This window comes from Sebastes umbrosus, chromosome 4 (genome assembly GCF_015220745.1).
Source record: "Sebastes umbrosus isolate fSebUmb1 chromosome 4, fSebUmb1.pri, whole genome shotgun sequence".
Lineage (NCBI taxonomy): Eukaryota > Metazoa > Chordata > Actinopteri > Perciformes > Sebastidae > Sebastes > Sebastes umbrosus.
In genome coordinates, this window is record NC_051272.1 from 916,064 (window position 1) to 929,738 (window position 13,675).

A 13,675-nucleotide genomic window follows, 5' to 3' on the forward strand; every position below is an offset into this window, starting at 1 on the left:
TACAGATATATCTACAGTAAAATAACATTAACTATCGCCACTAACACGGCCATGATGTATCTCTAAATCTCATTTTTTACAGTAAATAGATTTTGATAAACTATACATCATTTACATAATGTTCCTTGCCATGCAACACATTTTAAACCATCTAAATACAAAGAATTTTAAAAGTAAATATATCTTTGAACCCAATTAAACAACAGGTTCTTTTACAAACATACATTTTCTGTTATGTTGTCTTACAGCTAATTGCACTTTAAGGACAAAAATAACCATGTTGCATGCAGGTTAGTGTCTATAACTGTATCATAGCACCATCTTGTGGAGTAATTTGGCAACAAACGTCATCCCAAAACAAACCAGTAAATGTAGTTTCTACTAAACCAGAGGTCAGCAACCTGCGTCTCTTCAGCTCCTCTCCAGCGGCTCCCTGTGGAGTTATAAAAATGGAAATGAATAACTGTTCTTTGTTTACATTTACATTTTTATTTATCATTGTTGTAGGTCTATGGTACGACGGTACAACGGAGTATTAGAGCCACATTGAGGAAAAAAAACATCTGAGATTTAGAGAATAAAGTCATAACATTATAAAGTAGTAATTTTACGTGTTATTTTCTTTTTTTCTCATAAAGTTATGACTTTATTCTCGTAATATTACGACTTTTTTTTCTCGTAAAGTTATGACTTTATTCTGTAAATCTCAGATGTTTTTTCCCTCAATGTGGCCCTAATACTCCGTAGTACATTGTCTCTTTGGCCCTCACTGCATTAGACTTATATCCTATATACTTAGACTATAAACTGTGTTACCTTCATCACAATGACCAGATGTTTTGCGGCTCCAGACAGATGTTTTTTTGATAGTAAAGGTTGCTGACCCCTGCACTCTACTGACCACAGTATATTTTTTTTTCTGCACCATCCACATAGAAATCACCTACAGGTTTTCTATAAAGACGTCAGGTTGTGTTATGAAAGACATTTAGAGGTGAGTTCTGTCCTGGGTGGCGGGAGGTGTGAGTGTTTCTGCTTCCAGATAAACCAGGAAGCCGGAGAAGGTGGTGTACCTCCCCTGGTTGCTGTAGACGGCATAACGCTCGTCCTGCTGGCTGTACAGCCACACGCTGTCGCCCCGGCGGAGGGACAGCAGCAAGCTCTGACTCTGCATCTCCCGTCTCTTCGACGTGTCCTCGTCGAACACCATGGCCTGCACCTCGCCCTTCCCGGTCATCAGCTTCACGGAGACGGCCTTACGAGGGTGTTTCCCCACGGTGAAGGCGAAGAAGTAAGCTCCCGGGAAGTGGCAGGTGAACAGGCCCGAGGTTTTGTTGAAGTGCCCCCCGATGTTGACGTATTCCACGTCAAAGGTCAAAGGCGGCTTGTCCTGCTGCCTGATACTCTGACCCATGAGCGTGGACGTCCGCGCCACAGAGAAGGCCGAGCGCGGCTGCTCTGGCGTCTGACCTCTGTCCGAGGGGTCAGACTGAGGCGGGCAGTGTGGATAGGACAGCGCTGACGGGGACAGGTGGTTGCTGACGTAGCCGGTCGGGGAGGTGTCGGGGTAGACGAGGTAACCGGAGAAGGTGATGTAAGGGCCGGCGTTGCTGTACAGAGCGTACTGAGGACTCTGCTGTAAAAGCAGCCACACCGTGTCCATCTCCTTCAGACTGATCATCACGCTCTGGCTCTGAACTTTCCTCCCTTTCTTGCGGAAGTCGTCGAACGCGATAGCCTGCACCTCCTCTCCGTTCTTCACCAGTATCACAGAGAGCATTTTCTTTGGAAACTTCCCCACGGAGAAGGAGAAGTAGTAAGCCCCGGGGAGGCGGCAGCGGAAGTGGCCGGCGTCCGGATTGAAATCCCCTCCGATGTTGACCAGGAGCTTGTTGAAGGTCACGGCCTTCTGCTTGCCTCCCAACAAGCTGCTGGTTCTCGTGGCAGAGAAAGCCGAGCGGAGAGCCGTCGTCACCGGAGGGGCGTGAAGGGGTGAAGCCGGTCCAGAGCACGCTGTCATGATGAAGGCACACGCCAGGTAGACGTGTGTGCTCCACCGAGCTGGAACAAAATAGAAAATGTATTTTATTTTACAAATACAATACTTTTATGGCCATGTCAACCCACAGTTGATTGGAATTTGTTTCGGTGCAGTGCTCATTAAAAAAAACAGACAAAAACCACACACATATAAAAACATAGTGTACATAGGAAACAACCACAAACATTTACACAATCATTCAAACCAATCCAATCCTAAAATACTGTGAAGAGCCTTGTGCTATTGCAACTTCCCCTAAAGTGTCTAGTGCAAAGCGTTCCTAAAGTGCGTGTTGGCTGGAGCTTAAGTTCCTCCTGGAAAGAGCCTCTGCATTAGAGTTAAGGTGCCTAATAGCATCAGGGTACGTGCTGTTCCTGAGGCGGGATGTCCTACACCTCAGACTCAGAGAGAACTAGCAGGGTGGGAGGGGTCAGCAATCACCTTCTGCACCCTGTGGCTGATCCGTGTGGCGTAGATGGAGGCCACAATTGAGATATCACATCCCATGATTTTAGAGGCAGTTCGCACCACTCTCTCTCTCTAACTGTCTCCTCTCCGAGGCGGTTGTGCTGCCGTACCAGACTGTGACAGAGAAGACCAGGACACTCTACGTTGTGGCTCTATAAAACTGGAGCATTGCCTCTCGAGCCACACCAAACTTTCTAAGCTGGCGCAGGAAGTGAAGCCTCTGGCCGGCCGTGTTGATAATAAGGCTGTGTTGTCCTCCAACTTCAGAGTCTGGCCTATGGTGGTGCCAAGGACTCTAAAATGATCCACTCTCTCCACTACCTGCTCGTTAATGACCAGCGGAGGTCGGACCACCTCACCCCTCCTGAAATCAATATTTTTTGTTTTGCTTTTTTATTTTTTCATCCTTTAATTTTTTCCTTGTTTTTATCTCCGTTATTACTTTATTTCTTTATTTCTTTATTTCTTTATTTTTTTCTTCTAATTTTATTATCAATTTTACTTTTTCTCTGTAAAATAGATCAACATTGTAGGAGCAAGTATGAAGAACATCACACAACACAGCAAATTCCTGCACTGAAATATTAAAGAAATTACATTTACAGATGACAAACATACATCCCTGATATTCAACTTTATTTCAGACACAAAGGTCCATATATCAGATACAAAAAGTAGTTCCCAACCTGGTGGTCAAAACCCCTAAATGGGTCACAAGATAAATCTGAGGGGTCGCCACATATTAAAGGAATATTTCAACATTTCTTTGAATATAAATCACTCATAAAACTCCTATCCTGGGATGAGCGATTAAAACAAATATTGCTTCAATATCAAAGTAGAATACTTTTAGTTTGAGTCTTGTGTTTCAGACTGAGCTTAAACCCATAACATAAAATCCTCCACGTTGATAAGGAAGCCTGGCTAAGCCCTGAATGTCCAGATAGATGTGTCCACGCTGTGGGAGCAGCCGTCTCTGCTGTAATGTGGCTGATATTGTCTGTTCTCTCTGTGCACTGAGAGAAGGGACTCGATTAGCTGCTGGTTCATCTGTTCCTGTGTGTGATGAACAATGGAAAAGTTTGGAGGATTGGTGAGGTGGGGCAGGGCAGAATGGGAAAGATACCGCTTAGATCATTCGCTGAATATCAGTTATTATTATTATTATTATTATTATTATTATTATGTGAATATTTTCATGAAAATTTTAGCTTTTTGATTATTTTGTACGGACTTAATTTGTCTGCCATTTTCCTTTTACATTGGAGAGCATGATACAGTATATTCTGATTCAGATAGAAAATTATTATCTATCTTAAACAAAATTACTATTATTAGGCCTACTATAATATTAATTTAAAATCCCACAAGCTCAGATTGGTCTGACGAGCTTCCATGATCCTGACACCTGTAAGGCAACAAACATGAGTAGTAATTATAGACACCAGGTTGTCTGTAATATACATATTATAGATATTTAGCTCTATAATCTGTGGTGGAAAAGTCAAGGTCAGTGTGTGCATGAGATGGCAAAAAGAGCAGCTTTATAGGAGTCAGATATACTCTCACCTTCAGGTCCAAATAAACTTATAACATTTCAACATTTCATGTATTCTTTTTGAATATAATCCATGTTTGTGTAGCAATAATGTCAAATAAAGCTTGAATACAATGAATTAGACTGGAGCAAAGAAAAGCACCTATAGTTATAATGAAAAAAGTGTCCAAATTTACAACACTCCTGCCAAGACAAATAAAAAACAGATCATACATACAGTTCTGATTCTACTTCTGTTTCTACACACAGACGTCATGCTCAAAAGAGTAACCAACAGAAATATCAAACCCACCTGTTGGGCGATGTTGGGACAGAAACTGCATGCTGGACTTCTTCGTCTTCTGCTTTTTAAAATAAAGTTCCTCTTAGTTTGCTGCACTGCTAATGTCCATGAGACAGGCCGGACACCCAGAGGGACAAAGCTTCTGTCCCTTACAGCATGTCAGGAGGAGGAGGAGCTCCAGGTCCCCTCCAATCTATAGCTCCCATTCAGCCTGCAGCATGCAGCTGGACCCTATATAGTAGGATAGTATAATAGTATAATAGTATACAGCCTTTATTGGCTTGTGGAAGTGTTAAATTTAATCCATGCTCTTTGTTTTTTTCTAAGACAGACGGAGTAGATGCTGGACACGTTTGGCTTTTCAACTTTAGAGAAACTTTATCTTCCAAATCAAGCAGACAAGTTAGATAAAAGACCTTCAAGACTTATTTTAAAACAAATTCTCAGGTCGATTCTTACTCAACCCGTCATTCTCTAGATCTTCATCCTCCTGAATGTCTCACTAGTAGAGGTAAATGTTCGATAAGATTTAGAGGAACCAAATTATGGAGTAGCTTTTCACATCTATCAATAAACTGTTCATCTGTCAAATGTTTCAAAAGTTGCTTAAAAGGTCATTTATCTGCTGTCTTGTAATTGCTTTTCCCCATGTTGTCCATGTATCTGTTTTTATTCTTTTTTCAGATTTTTTTTTTTTTTTTACCTTTTTCAGACATTGTTTAGACTTTGTTTTCCAACATTTTTCAAACTTTTATTTCAGCCTTTTTAAAAAAAATTTTTTTACCTCTTTCAGACTTTTTTTCAGACATTTTTCAGACTTTCTTTTTTACGGACATTTTCCAAACTTTTTTTTCAGACATTTTTTTCAGACTTTTTTCAGACTTTTTTTTTTTTTTTTTTTTTACCTCTTTCAGACATTTTTTTCAAGCATTTTTCAAACTTTCAGACTTTTTTTGGTACATTTTTTCAGACTTTTTTTTTTTTTTTTTTTTTTTTTACCTTTTTCAGACATTGTTTAGACTTTATTTTCCAGCATTTTTGAAACTTTTTTTTTCAGCCAACTTTTCCAGACTTTCTTCCGACTTTTTTCAGGCATTTTTCAGACTATTTTTTTGGACATTTTTCAGACATTGTTTAGCCTTTTATTTTCCAGCATTTTTAAAACTTTTTTTTCAGACATTTTTTCAGACTTTTTTTAGACTTTTTTGGGACATTTTCAGACATTTTTTTCTTTTTTTTACCTTTTTCAGACATTGTTTAGACTTTATTTTCCAGCATTTTTGAAACTTTGTTTTTCAGACATTTTTTCAGACTTTTTTTTTGTGAAGGAATTCATTGAACACTAGTTAGTAACTGACCATCAGCATTAAGAAACATGCATCATCTCTCTGAGCTCCATCATCATCATCATCATCATCATCCTCCTCCTCCTCCTCCTCCTCCTCCTCCTCCTCCTCCGTGATGACGCAGAGAACCCGGAAGCTGTGTGTTCTGTCAGAGAGCAGCTGAACCGCATTAAAGACAAGATGGCAGGACTGCCCCGCAGGATCCTCAAGGTAACTCAACATGAATACTAATACTAATCACCCTTTAAACAGCAGATAGGGGCACGTTACTGTCCTGGTCCATCAGCTCCATAAACCCAGTGTGAACTCTGATCCGCTGCTGAGACTCTGATCACTGCGCTGCCGTTAGCATGCAGCTAGCTGACGGGAGGCTAACTCTCCTCTGAGGGTTAAACAGCGCGGCTGGTGATGGAGGGTTAAACAGCATGATGGAGGAGAAACGTGTTTGTGTTTCTAAATAAACTTCTCAAGCACAACAAGCTGCTGCTGCCGAGGAGCTGACTGACTGACTGACTGGCTAACGAGGCGAACTAACTATGCTAACCCCGGCTAGTTCGTTAGCTTTGTGATTGAATTCGAAACAGGAAGAAGCTAACTAAAGCTAGCATGTTAGCATGCTAACTAAAGCTAGCATGTTAGCCTGCTAACAGCTAACAGGCTAGCCTGCTACTCCTGCTAGCCTGCTAACCTGTTAGCCTGCTAGCCCGTTAGCCTGCTAGCCCGTTAGCCTGCTAGCCCGTTAGCCTGCTAACCCGCTAGCCTGCTAACCCGCTAGCCTGCTAGCCCGCTAGCCTGCTAACCCGCTAGCCTGCTAACCCGCTAGCCTGCTAGCCCGTTAGCCTGCTAACCCGCTAGCCTGCTAACCCGCTAGCCTGCTAGCCCGTTAGCCTGCTAACCCGCTAGCCTGCTAGCCCGCTAGCCTGCTAACCCGCTAGCCTGCTAGCCCGTTAGCCTGCTAACCCGCTAGCCTGCTAGCCTTTGGGCTTCAAAGCTTTGGTGAAGGTCTCCCTCTCCCCGTTTCAGAGCCGCTCTGCTGTTCACAACAAACAGCGATATCCGTCTGAGAGTAATTCATGTTGAATATGAATAATATTGTTGTGGGATTATTTCTTATTTCATAGGCTATTGGGGGATTTATACATAATTATTACATACTTACAAAAATGTAAAAAAAAAAATAAGCCTTGGAATAGTGATTTTGAGGTCGGTTACCATGGCAACGGTAGAATGATATGAAAATGATTAGCCTGTATTGAGTTTTATTAAAGGTCCCATATTGTAAAAAGTGAGATTTTCATGTCTTTTATATTATAAAGCAGGTTTAAGTGCTTTATTAATACTGTTAAACTATCAAAACGCTCAATATACGGAGAAATACACACAGCCCATATTCAGTAATTGTGCGTTTGAAACAAGCCGTCAGGATTTCTGTCCATTTGTGATGTCACAAATATATAATATTTGGACTATTACACGTTTTTAAACGTAAACATTCTAAATGTGTCCCAGTTTATTTCCTGTTACAGTGGATGTGAATAACATCAGCTGACAGGAAGTGAACATGGACCCAAGCTGTTGCCTAGCAACGCAATTCCGTTGAAATGCACTAAAACGGAGCGTTTCAGACAGAGGGTAAATACAGGTATATTCAGGCAGACCGTATGAGGAAAATAACTTTCACAAACAGTAAGAGGAAACAAACAGAATGAGGAAAATAAAGTGTTTTTTGAACATTACAGCATGTGAACATGTTCTAATAGAAACACAAAATACAAGTATGGACCTGAAAATGAGCAGGATGTGGGACCTTTAAGAAAGCATGAATGGTGTGTAAGAGAACGCTGCACAGGCAGGTAGGTGGGTGAGTAAACAGACCACAGACTAGCGTTGGTGGGAAAAGGTGGAAGTGCTGGGAACAGTACTTAGCGGACGGAGCCCTTGAGCCCTCGGAGCGTGTGACTGGGACCGGGAGCCCCTCTCCTGTCTGTGTTTTCACTGCATTGTTTTGTCTGTGGGTTATCTGAAACATTTCAGGAATCTCACTCCCAGTTGCATTCAGGAAAAGAATGCCAAAAAACAAGAGTGCCGACTGTTGGCGAGTTTTATTTGATGCTATTTTTTCATCCATAGTTGTTATTTATTTATTGTTCTGCTGTTGTCAGGCGTGATGCATCTATTACACACGGCTGCGTTTAAAACTAGGTTTTTAGATTGGGAAAATAATCAAAGGGGCCTCATATAGCAGCAGTATCAGTACTACAGTTTGTGCTGCCTCGTGCATACCACAAGAGATATGCGATACCTGCTCTTCTTTAACAGTAAAGCTAGGTTTTTGTAGGTCACTTGGCTGTCACTGTGAGTTGGGAGAAGCCTTGCTGCAGTGGCTGATGGGAGTGAAAGTGATGTAGTCTCCTGCGGTGCGGTGGCTGAGTCAGTGTGTCACCTCTAAAAGACAGTTACATAGTGCACACAGAGAGTTTTCAGAAACACAGCATCGTGCCACTACTGCAGTCAAAGCCACCCGCCCCTCTGTGTTTAAGGATTCAGTCCACCTCCTGCTGCCTGCCGTCTCTGTTGTTCTGAGAATAATAGTGACTCACAACTTTTTTGCAGCTCTCGGGTGTGGTCAAGGGCTTTTATAGATCTTTTGAATTGATCATTTTAATTAAGGCTTGTCATTATGAGGATATATATCGTCAAAACTAGGGCTGTCCCGAATACCGATTTTTGGGTTTCGAAGCTTCGGTGAGAATTGGGGATGCACCAATGCCAGTTTTTTTCAGACCGAGTACAAGTACCTACATTTGGGTACTCGCCGATACCGAGTACCGATATGAGTACTTCTCTGTGCCAAAAGACCCTCGTTAACAGCGAGCTGGAGGGTGAGTGACACACGGCAGGCTGGGCCGTGTGTCCCGGCCCCGCGGGGTCTTGCCCCCGCACCGTCGGGGAGGTGGAGTGAAAGTAAAGTTGTATCGGTGCTGTTTTGAGAGTACGAATACATGAGCACAGCATCAGACCCGATACCCGATACTGTTATCGGTATCGGTGCATCCCTACAGTCACTGAAGGACCCAGATTCAAAGACCAAAGTGTATAACGATGTCCTCTTGGAACTCATTGGTTTACTTGTGTGGTATGACAGATGATCTATTAAAAATTCAAACTATTTTCAAGTTTTTTCACCTTATGCAATCATGTCTCAGTTGCATCCCTCTACTGAAATATACTGTAGTTCAGGCATTCCTCCCAGCACACATCTCTGCCTTATTATGGTACTGTAGTGTCAGCAGCACATTCTGCAGTGCAGAGTGAAAGTCACTTGTTGGCACTGATTTGTAATATGGTGACACCAACATAAAGTTTATCATTTCTCTCTGTCTTTTTCTGTACTAGGAAACTCAACGTTTGATGCATGAGCCCGTCCAAGGCATCAAGGCAGAGCCAGATGACGGCAACGCCCGCTACTTCCACGTGGTCATCGCTGGACCTCAGGACTCACCTTTTGAGGGGGGCACATTTAAACTGGAGCTCTTTTTACCAGAGGAATATCCCATGGCAGCTCCTAAAGTACGCTTCATGACCAAAATCTACCATCCCAACGTAGACAAGCTGGGGAGAATATGTCTAGACATTTTGAAAGGTAAGTCAATACTCTATATATCACAGTTTATGCTTGGTCAGTTATGTGTGGTATACATTGTGCTTTTTACCTTAAATAGGATGTGTTTTCAACTGTCTTTGGTCTGTTGAGTCAGACTTGTTACTGTAGGAAAGCCTGTATGTATTCTGTCCTCTGATGTGTGGCCTGTGAATGAAGTGAAGGGATTTGCCAATTTCATCTTGCTCCAAAGATCAAGGGGCCTCTTATGTTACACTTGTGACCCCTAACTGGAGCTTTGTGGCTCTACTACTGCACATCAACACTGTCTCTTCATTGCTTCTGCAGCTTAAAAAAACATCTATTGTCCCTCTGCTTTTTCAATCCCTCTGTTTTATGTTTTGATTTTTTTTTTTTTTTCAGATAAATGGTCGCCAGCTCTGCAGATCCGCACCGTGCTGCTATCGATCCAGGCATTACTAAGTGCACCCAACCCCGATGATCCCCTCGCAAATGACGTTGCAGAGAAGTGGAAGTCCAATGAAGCTGAAGCCATAGAAACAGGTGAGAGATTCATGATCTGGTTGCGTTCAGCAATCATACTGTAGGAATATCCAGCAAAAATACATTACAGTACAAAATACTACGTGTGATTTACATTTTGAGGCAGGATTTTGTGTTTGGTACTGTATTACTTTTTTCATCTATCTTGACTAGAATTATTTATATCATAACTAGGGATGCACCGATATCGATACCAGTATCGGGTATCAGGACCGATACTGTGCTCATGTACTCTTACTCGTACTCGCAAAACGGCTCCGATACAACGGCACCGATACCACTTTACGATGGTGCGCCCGACCACGCGGGGCCGGGATCCCACCTCAACCGGCGCGCACCAGCCCTCACTTTCATTGCGCCACGGGGTTTTGCTTGCACCCTCTGACTCGCACGTGCTTTAGACTCCTTGGTCCGCTGTAAAGCTGCAGGTGCGAGCCACCTTCGCCCCGGGCCTTTCCAAGCCGACCTAGAGCCGGTGGCGGCGCACCGCCTCGTATGCGGGACTCCCCAGCCTGCCGTGTGTCGCTCACACCCTCCAGCTGGCTGTTAACGAGGGTCTTTAGGCACAGAGAAGTACTCGTATCGGTACTCTGTATCGGAGAGTCTGAAAAGTGGTATCGGTGCATCCCTAATAATACCCAACATTTTGTAATAAACACTAAAACTATGCTCAAATCATTTAGAATAAAAAAATGACAATAAACATGTCTTAATGCTGACTTTGTGACTCATGTTCATATTCTGTTATATATTTTTTTTACTTTGCAGCCAAGTCATGGACCAGGCTTTATGCTGGAAGCAAAAATGATCTGTAGACCAGCCCAACAAGTGGAGATACAAAGTGTGATTACGACTCCTCATGTTTTGCCAAGACCTCTTCCTACTTCATTTGCATTTAAAGGACACAGTCTTAAATATATATATATATATATACATATATATTATAAAAATAAACGTGAATATATTGTTAAGGAAAAAAAACAAAACAACTGCTGACAATTGGTGATTTAAATGCTCACTAGTAATGAAATGATGACTCGTGTTTGTCCGAACTCACTATACTGTTCAAATGCATGAGCGGAGGTTGTAGATCTACTCACCTGGCTTTCTTTATCCGTTGAATTCGGGGAGCTTTTTGCCAACCGCTGCTTTAACCAGCACATTTATGGGGGGGCGGGGGGGGGGGGGTGTCCTGCGTCCCACTTTTTGGTCTGACTAGATGGGGTCAATATTGTTTTTCCATTTCTTTAAACTTTAGTTTTCTCGTGTCGCTGTTTGTTTATTAAAAGCAGCTAACTCCTACTAGCCCGACCGTATGTAGACACTCACCTGTAGACGGCACAGCTGGACGCATAATCTATTGTAGCCCTGCTTCTTCTTTAGGTCACATCTGGCTGCATTAAATACAAAATAATATGACTAAAAATTAAACTGAGTCTGCTGTCGTCACATTAACTTTCTCTCAGTGTAACGTGCAGGCTTGTGGGTGGCGTGGGAGAGTGTGGAGGGTAGGGTGGACATCGTGGACCTTTCCTTAGTTTTAGCACATATGTTTTATTACCATATCCAGTCTTTTATATGTGAATCTTTCTTACTATTTCCATACTAACTGCTCTGCTTCCCCCCCTGTATGTCTAATCGTACAAGACTCAGTGGTTTGCTTCTTCCAATGGCATTTATTTCACAAAGCAGCGGTTACATTTGAGCCGTCGGTTGTTTGATGGCGAGCGTGGTCGTGGTCGTGGTCGTGGATAGGGTGGGATATGGGGGGTGTTCTGGGACTGATCTGTATGAGAGGAGATGCTGGGTTGTTGTTACGGGATCGAACTCCAAAAGATGAATGAAGGCTTTGACTTTCTCGACTGTCTCTCGTGATCGGTCTTTGGCTGAAAAAGTCTGTATTCAATTCACTGTTTGTAAATTCATTCTTTGTATTAATCTGGGGAGGTGACGTTTTCCTGCTCTCAGAATGCTACGAAACAGTCCACCTGCATACTTTTGTGTTCTGTAAATAAAATCTGTTGATTAATAAATAGTTTGTCCGGGTGTAATTCTTGACATGTATGTGTCACTTATTTTGACTGATGAGTCAACCTTTTCTCTGGACTGTGTGTACACAGACGGGACAGGTTGTACCTGTATCACCTATTAGTACATGGATTCTGTAAACTCACATAATTCCCGTCATAGCTCAACTTCAACTCGAGGAGTTAGTAGAGCTGTTGGTGTTGTGCAGAATTAAAAAAGTAGCTCATGTCTCTCTTTGTAAAAGCACTCTTGTGGTTTCTGCCAGATAATTATGAATGTGCACCACGTCCTGATTTTGGAAACAGTCTTCGATGAAGCTAATCAGACATTTTTTTAAACACCTCTAAACATTTTCATCCTTGAACACATCCTGTGTGTTTAGAGTCAGTCCTCATCCACTAGAGGGAAGTCCTGAGCTGTGGAACATTTACACTACAGGAAGTAATGCTGCTGTAAATAACCAGAGAGTGTTTCCAGCCTCCACTCAACTCAATGTTGTTTTAATTATTTTACCTGAAAACTGCAGAGAACTGCTTAATGCTTCCTTCAGGTACTGTGGGAAGTTTGGTAATCATGAGAATCCAAATAAAATTGATAAAGTTTATCAGTTTATATTTCTGATATAAAAATGTAATGCAAATGTGCTGCAAGGGGTGAGAGGTGTGGTTTATGTATGTATGTAGGTGTATGTATTTGTTTGGGGTATTTAAAGACTTGAACCTTGACTTGGACTAGTTTATGAAAGTATACTTTATATACTTTAACTTTTAGTACTTATCCAATGATTTATGAATTACATAAAGAGACGTAAAATAAATAAAATGTGTCTTGCATGCCTCTACGGTGAACAGATATTCCAAAAACTTGATGAATTGAAGTAAATTCATATCAAAACATCCTTTAACAAACTCTCACACACTTTAATATAAAGGCTACTCTATCAAAAAGTACACACAACTACAAGCCAAGTATATATTTCTCTATCCCTATAAGGCAAGAATACTTAATTAAACTTGTCTTAAGATCAAAAGATAAAGTACAAGCAGGCCTATAAGCCAAATATACGTAGACTTCTCTGTATACTTGTCAGTATGAGCCAGTATTGGAAAATTGGATAATAAAAAAGAATATTTCTGAGATAAAACTCCCTCATCACAAGCTGTAGTTTAAAATGGCCTTCTTCTTCTGTGGTGTCTCAAACGAAAAGGCACTTTAATTATCTTCCCAGTGTCTAGTTGAAGATCTCAGGAGCGGTCGTTGAAAGCAGCATTTGTAATTTCGAGGAACTCACGCATGTGACTTTTTTTTTTTTTAAAGGTCCCATATTGTAAAAAGTGAGATTTTCATATATTTTATATTATAAAGCAGGTTTAAGTGCTTTATATAAATACTGTTAAACTATCAAAATGCTCAATATACAGAGAAACACACACAGCCCGTATTCACAAATCGCACCGATAACGATACCAGTATCGGGTCCGATACTGTGCTCATGTTTTCGTACTCGCAAAACGGCTCCGATGCCACTTTACGGTGGTATTTTAAGTGCTATATAAATACTGTGAAAGTATCGAAATGCTCAATATACGGACGAATACACACACAGCCCGTATTCAGAAATTGTGCATTTGAAACAAGCCGTCAGGATTTCTGTCCATTTGTGATGTCACAAATATACAATATTTAGACCATTACACGGTTTTAAACATAAACATTCTAAATGTGTCTCAATTTGTTTCCTGTTGCAGTGTATGGGAATAACATCAGCTGACAGGAAGTAAACATG

The 13,675-nt window shown here is 41.6% G+C and overlaps 2 protein-coding genes across 2 annotated transcripts; one reads left to right on the forward strand and one right to left on the reverse strand.

The window, feature by feature from the left end:
• Positions 1–816: 816 nt before the first annotated feature.
• On the reverse strand, positions 817–5,017 carry c1qtnf13 (C1q and TNF related 13). Its single transcript, XM_037768294.1, has 2 exons — positions 4,360–5,017; positions 817–2,061 (listed from the first exon to the last, which is right to left on the reverse strand). The coding sequence occupies exons 1-2, from the start codon at positions 4,388–4,390 to the stop codon at positions 989–991; spliced, it is 1,104 nt and encodes a 367-aa protein (XP_037624222.1). The 5' UTR covers positions 4,391–5,017; the 3' UTR covers positions 817–988.
• A 740-nt stretch (positions 5,018–5,757) lies between these two features.
• Positions 5,758–11,894, forward strand: ube2na (ubiquitin-conjugating enzyme E2Na). Its single transcript, XM_037768306.1, has 4 exons — positions 5,758–5,906; positions 9,093–9,339; positions 9,721–9,861; positions 10,630–11,894. The coding sequence occupies exons 1-4, from the start codon at positions 5,877–5,879 to the stop codon at positions 10,674–10,676; spliced, it is 465 nt and encodes a 154-aa protein (XP_037624234.1). The 5' UTR covers positions 5,758–5,876; the 3' UTR covers positions 10,677–11,894.
• The last annotated feature ends 1,781 nt before the right edge of the window (positions 11,895–13,675 follow it).

Coding starts and splice junctions, on each gene's coding strand:
- c1qtnf13 (XM_037768294.1), bottom strand. CDS start 4,390: ATGCAGTTTCTGTCCCAACATCGCCCAACAG. Junction 2,062..4,359: donor GTCCCAACATCGCCCAACAG/GTGGGTTTGATA, acceptor ATTTTGTTCCAG/CTCGGTGGAGCACACACGTC.
- ube2na (XM_037768306.1), top strand. CDS start 5,877: ATGGCAGGACTGCCCCGCAGGATCCTCAAG. Junction 5,907..9,092: donor TGCCCCGCAGGATCCTCAAG/GTAACTCAACAT, acceptor TTTCTGTACTAG/GAAACTCAACGTTTGATGCA. Junction 9,862..10,629: donor AGCTGAAGCCATAGAAACAG/GTGAGAGATTCA, acceptor TTTACTTTGCAG/CCAAGTCATGGACCAGGCTT.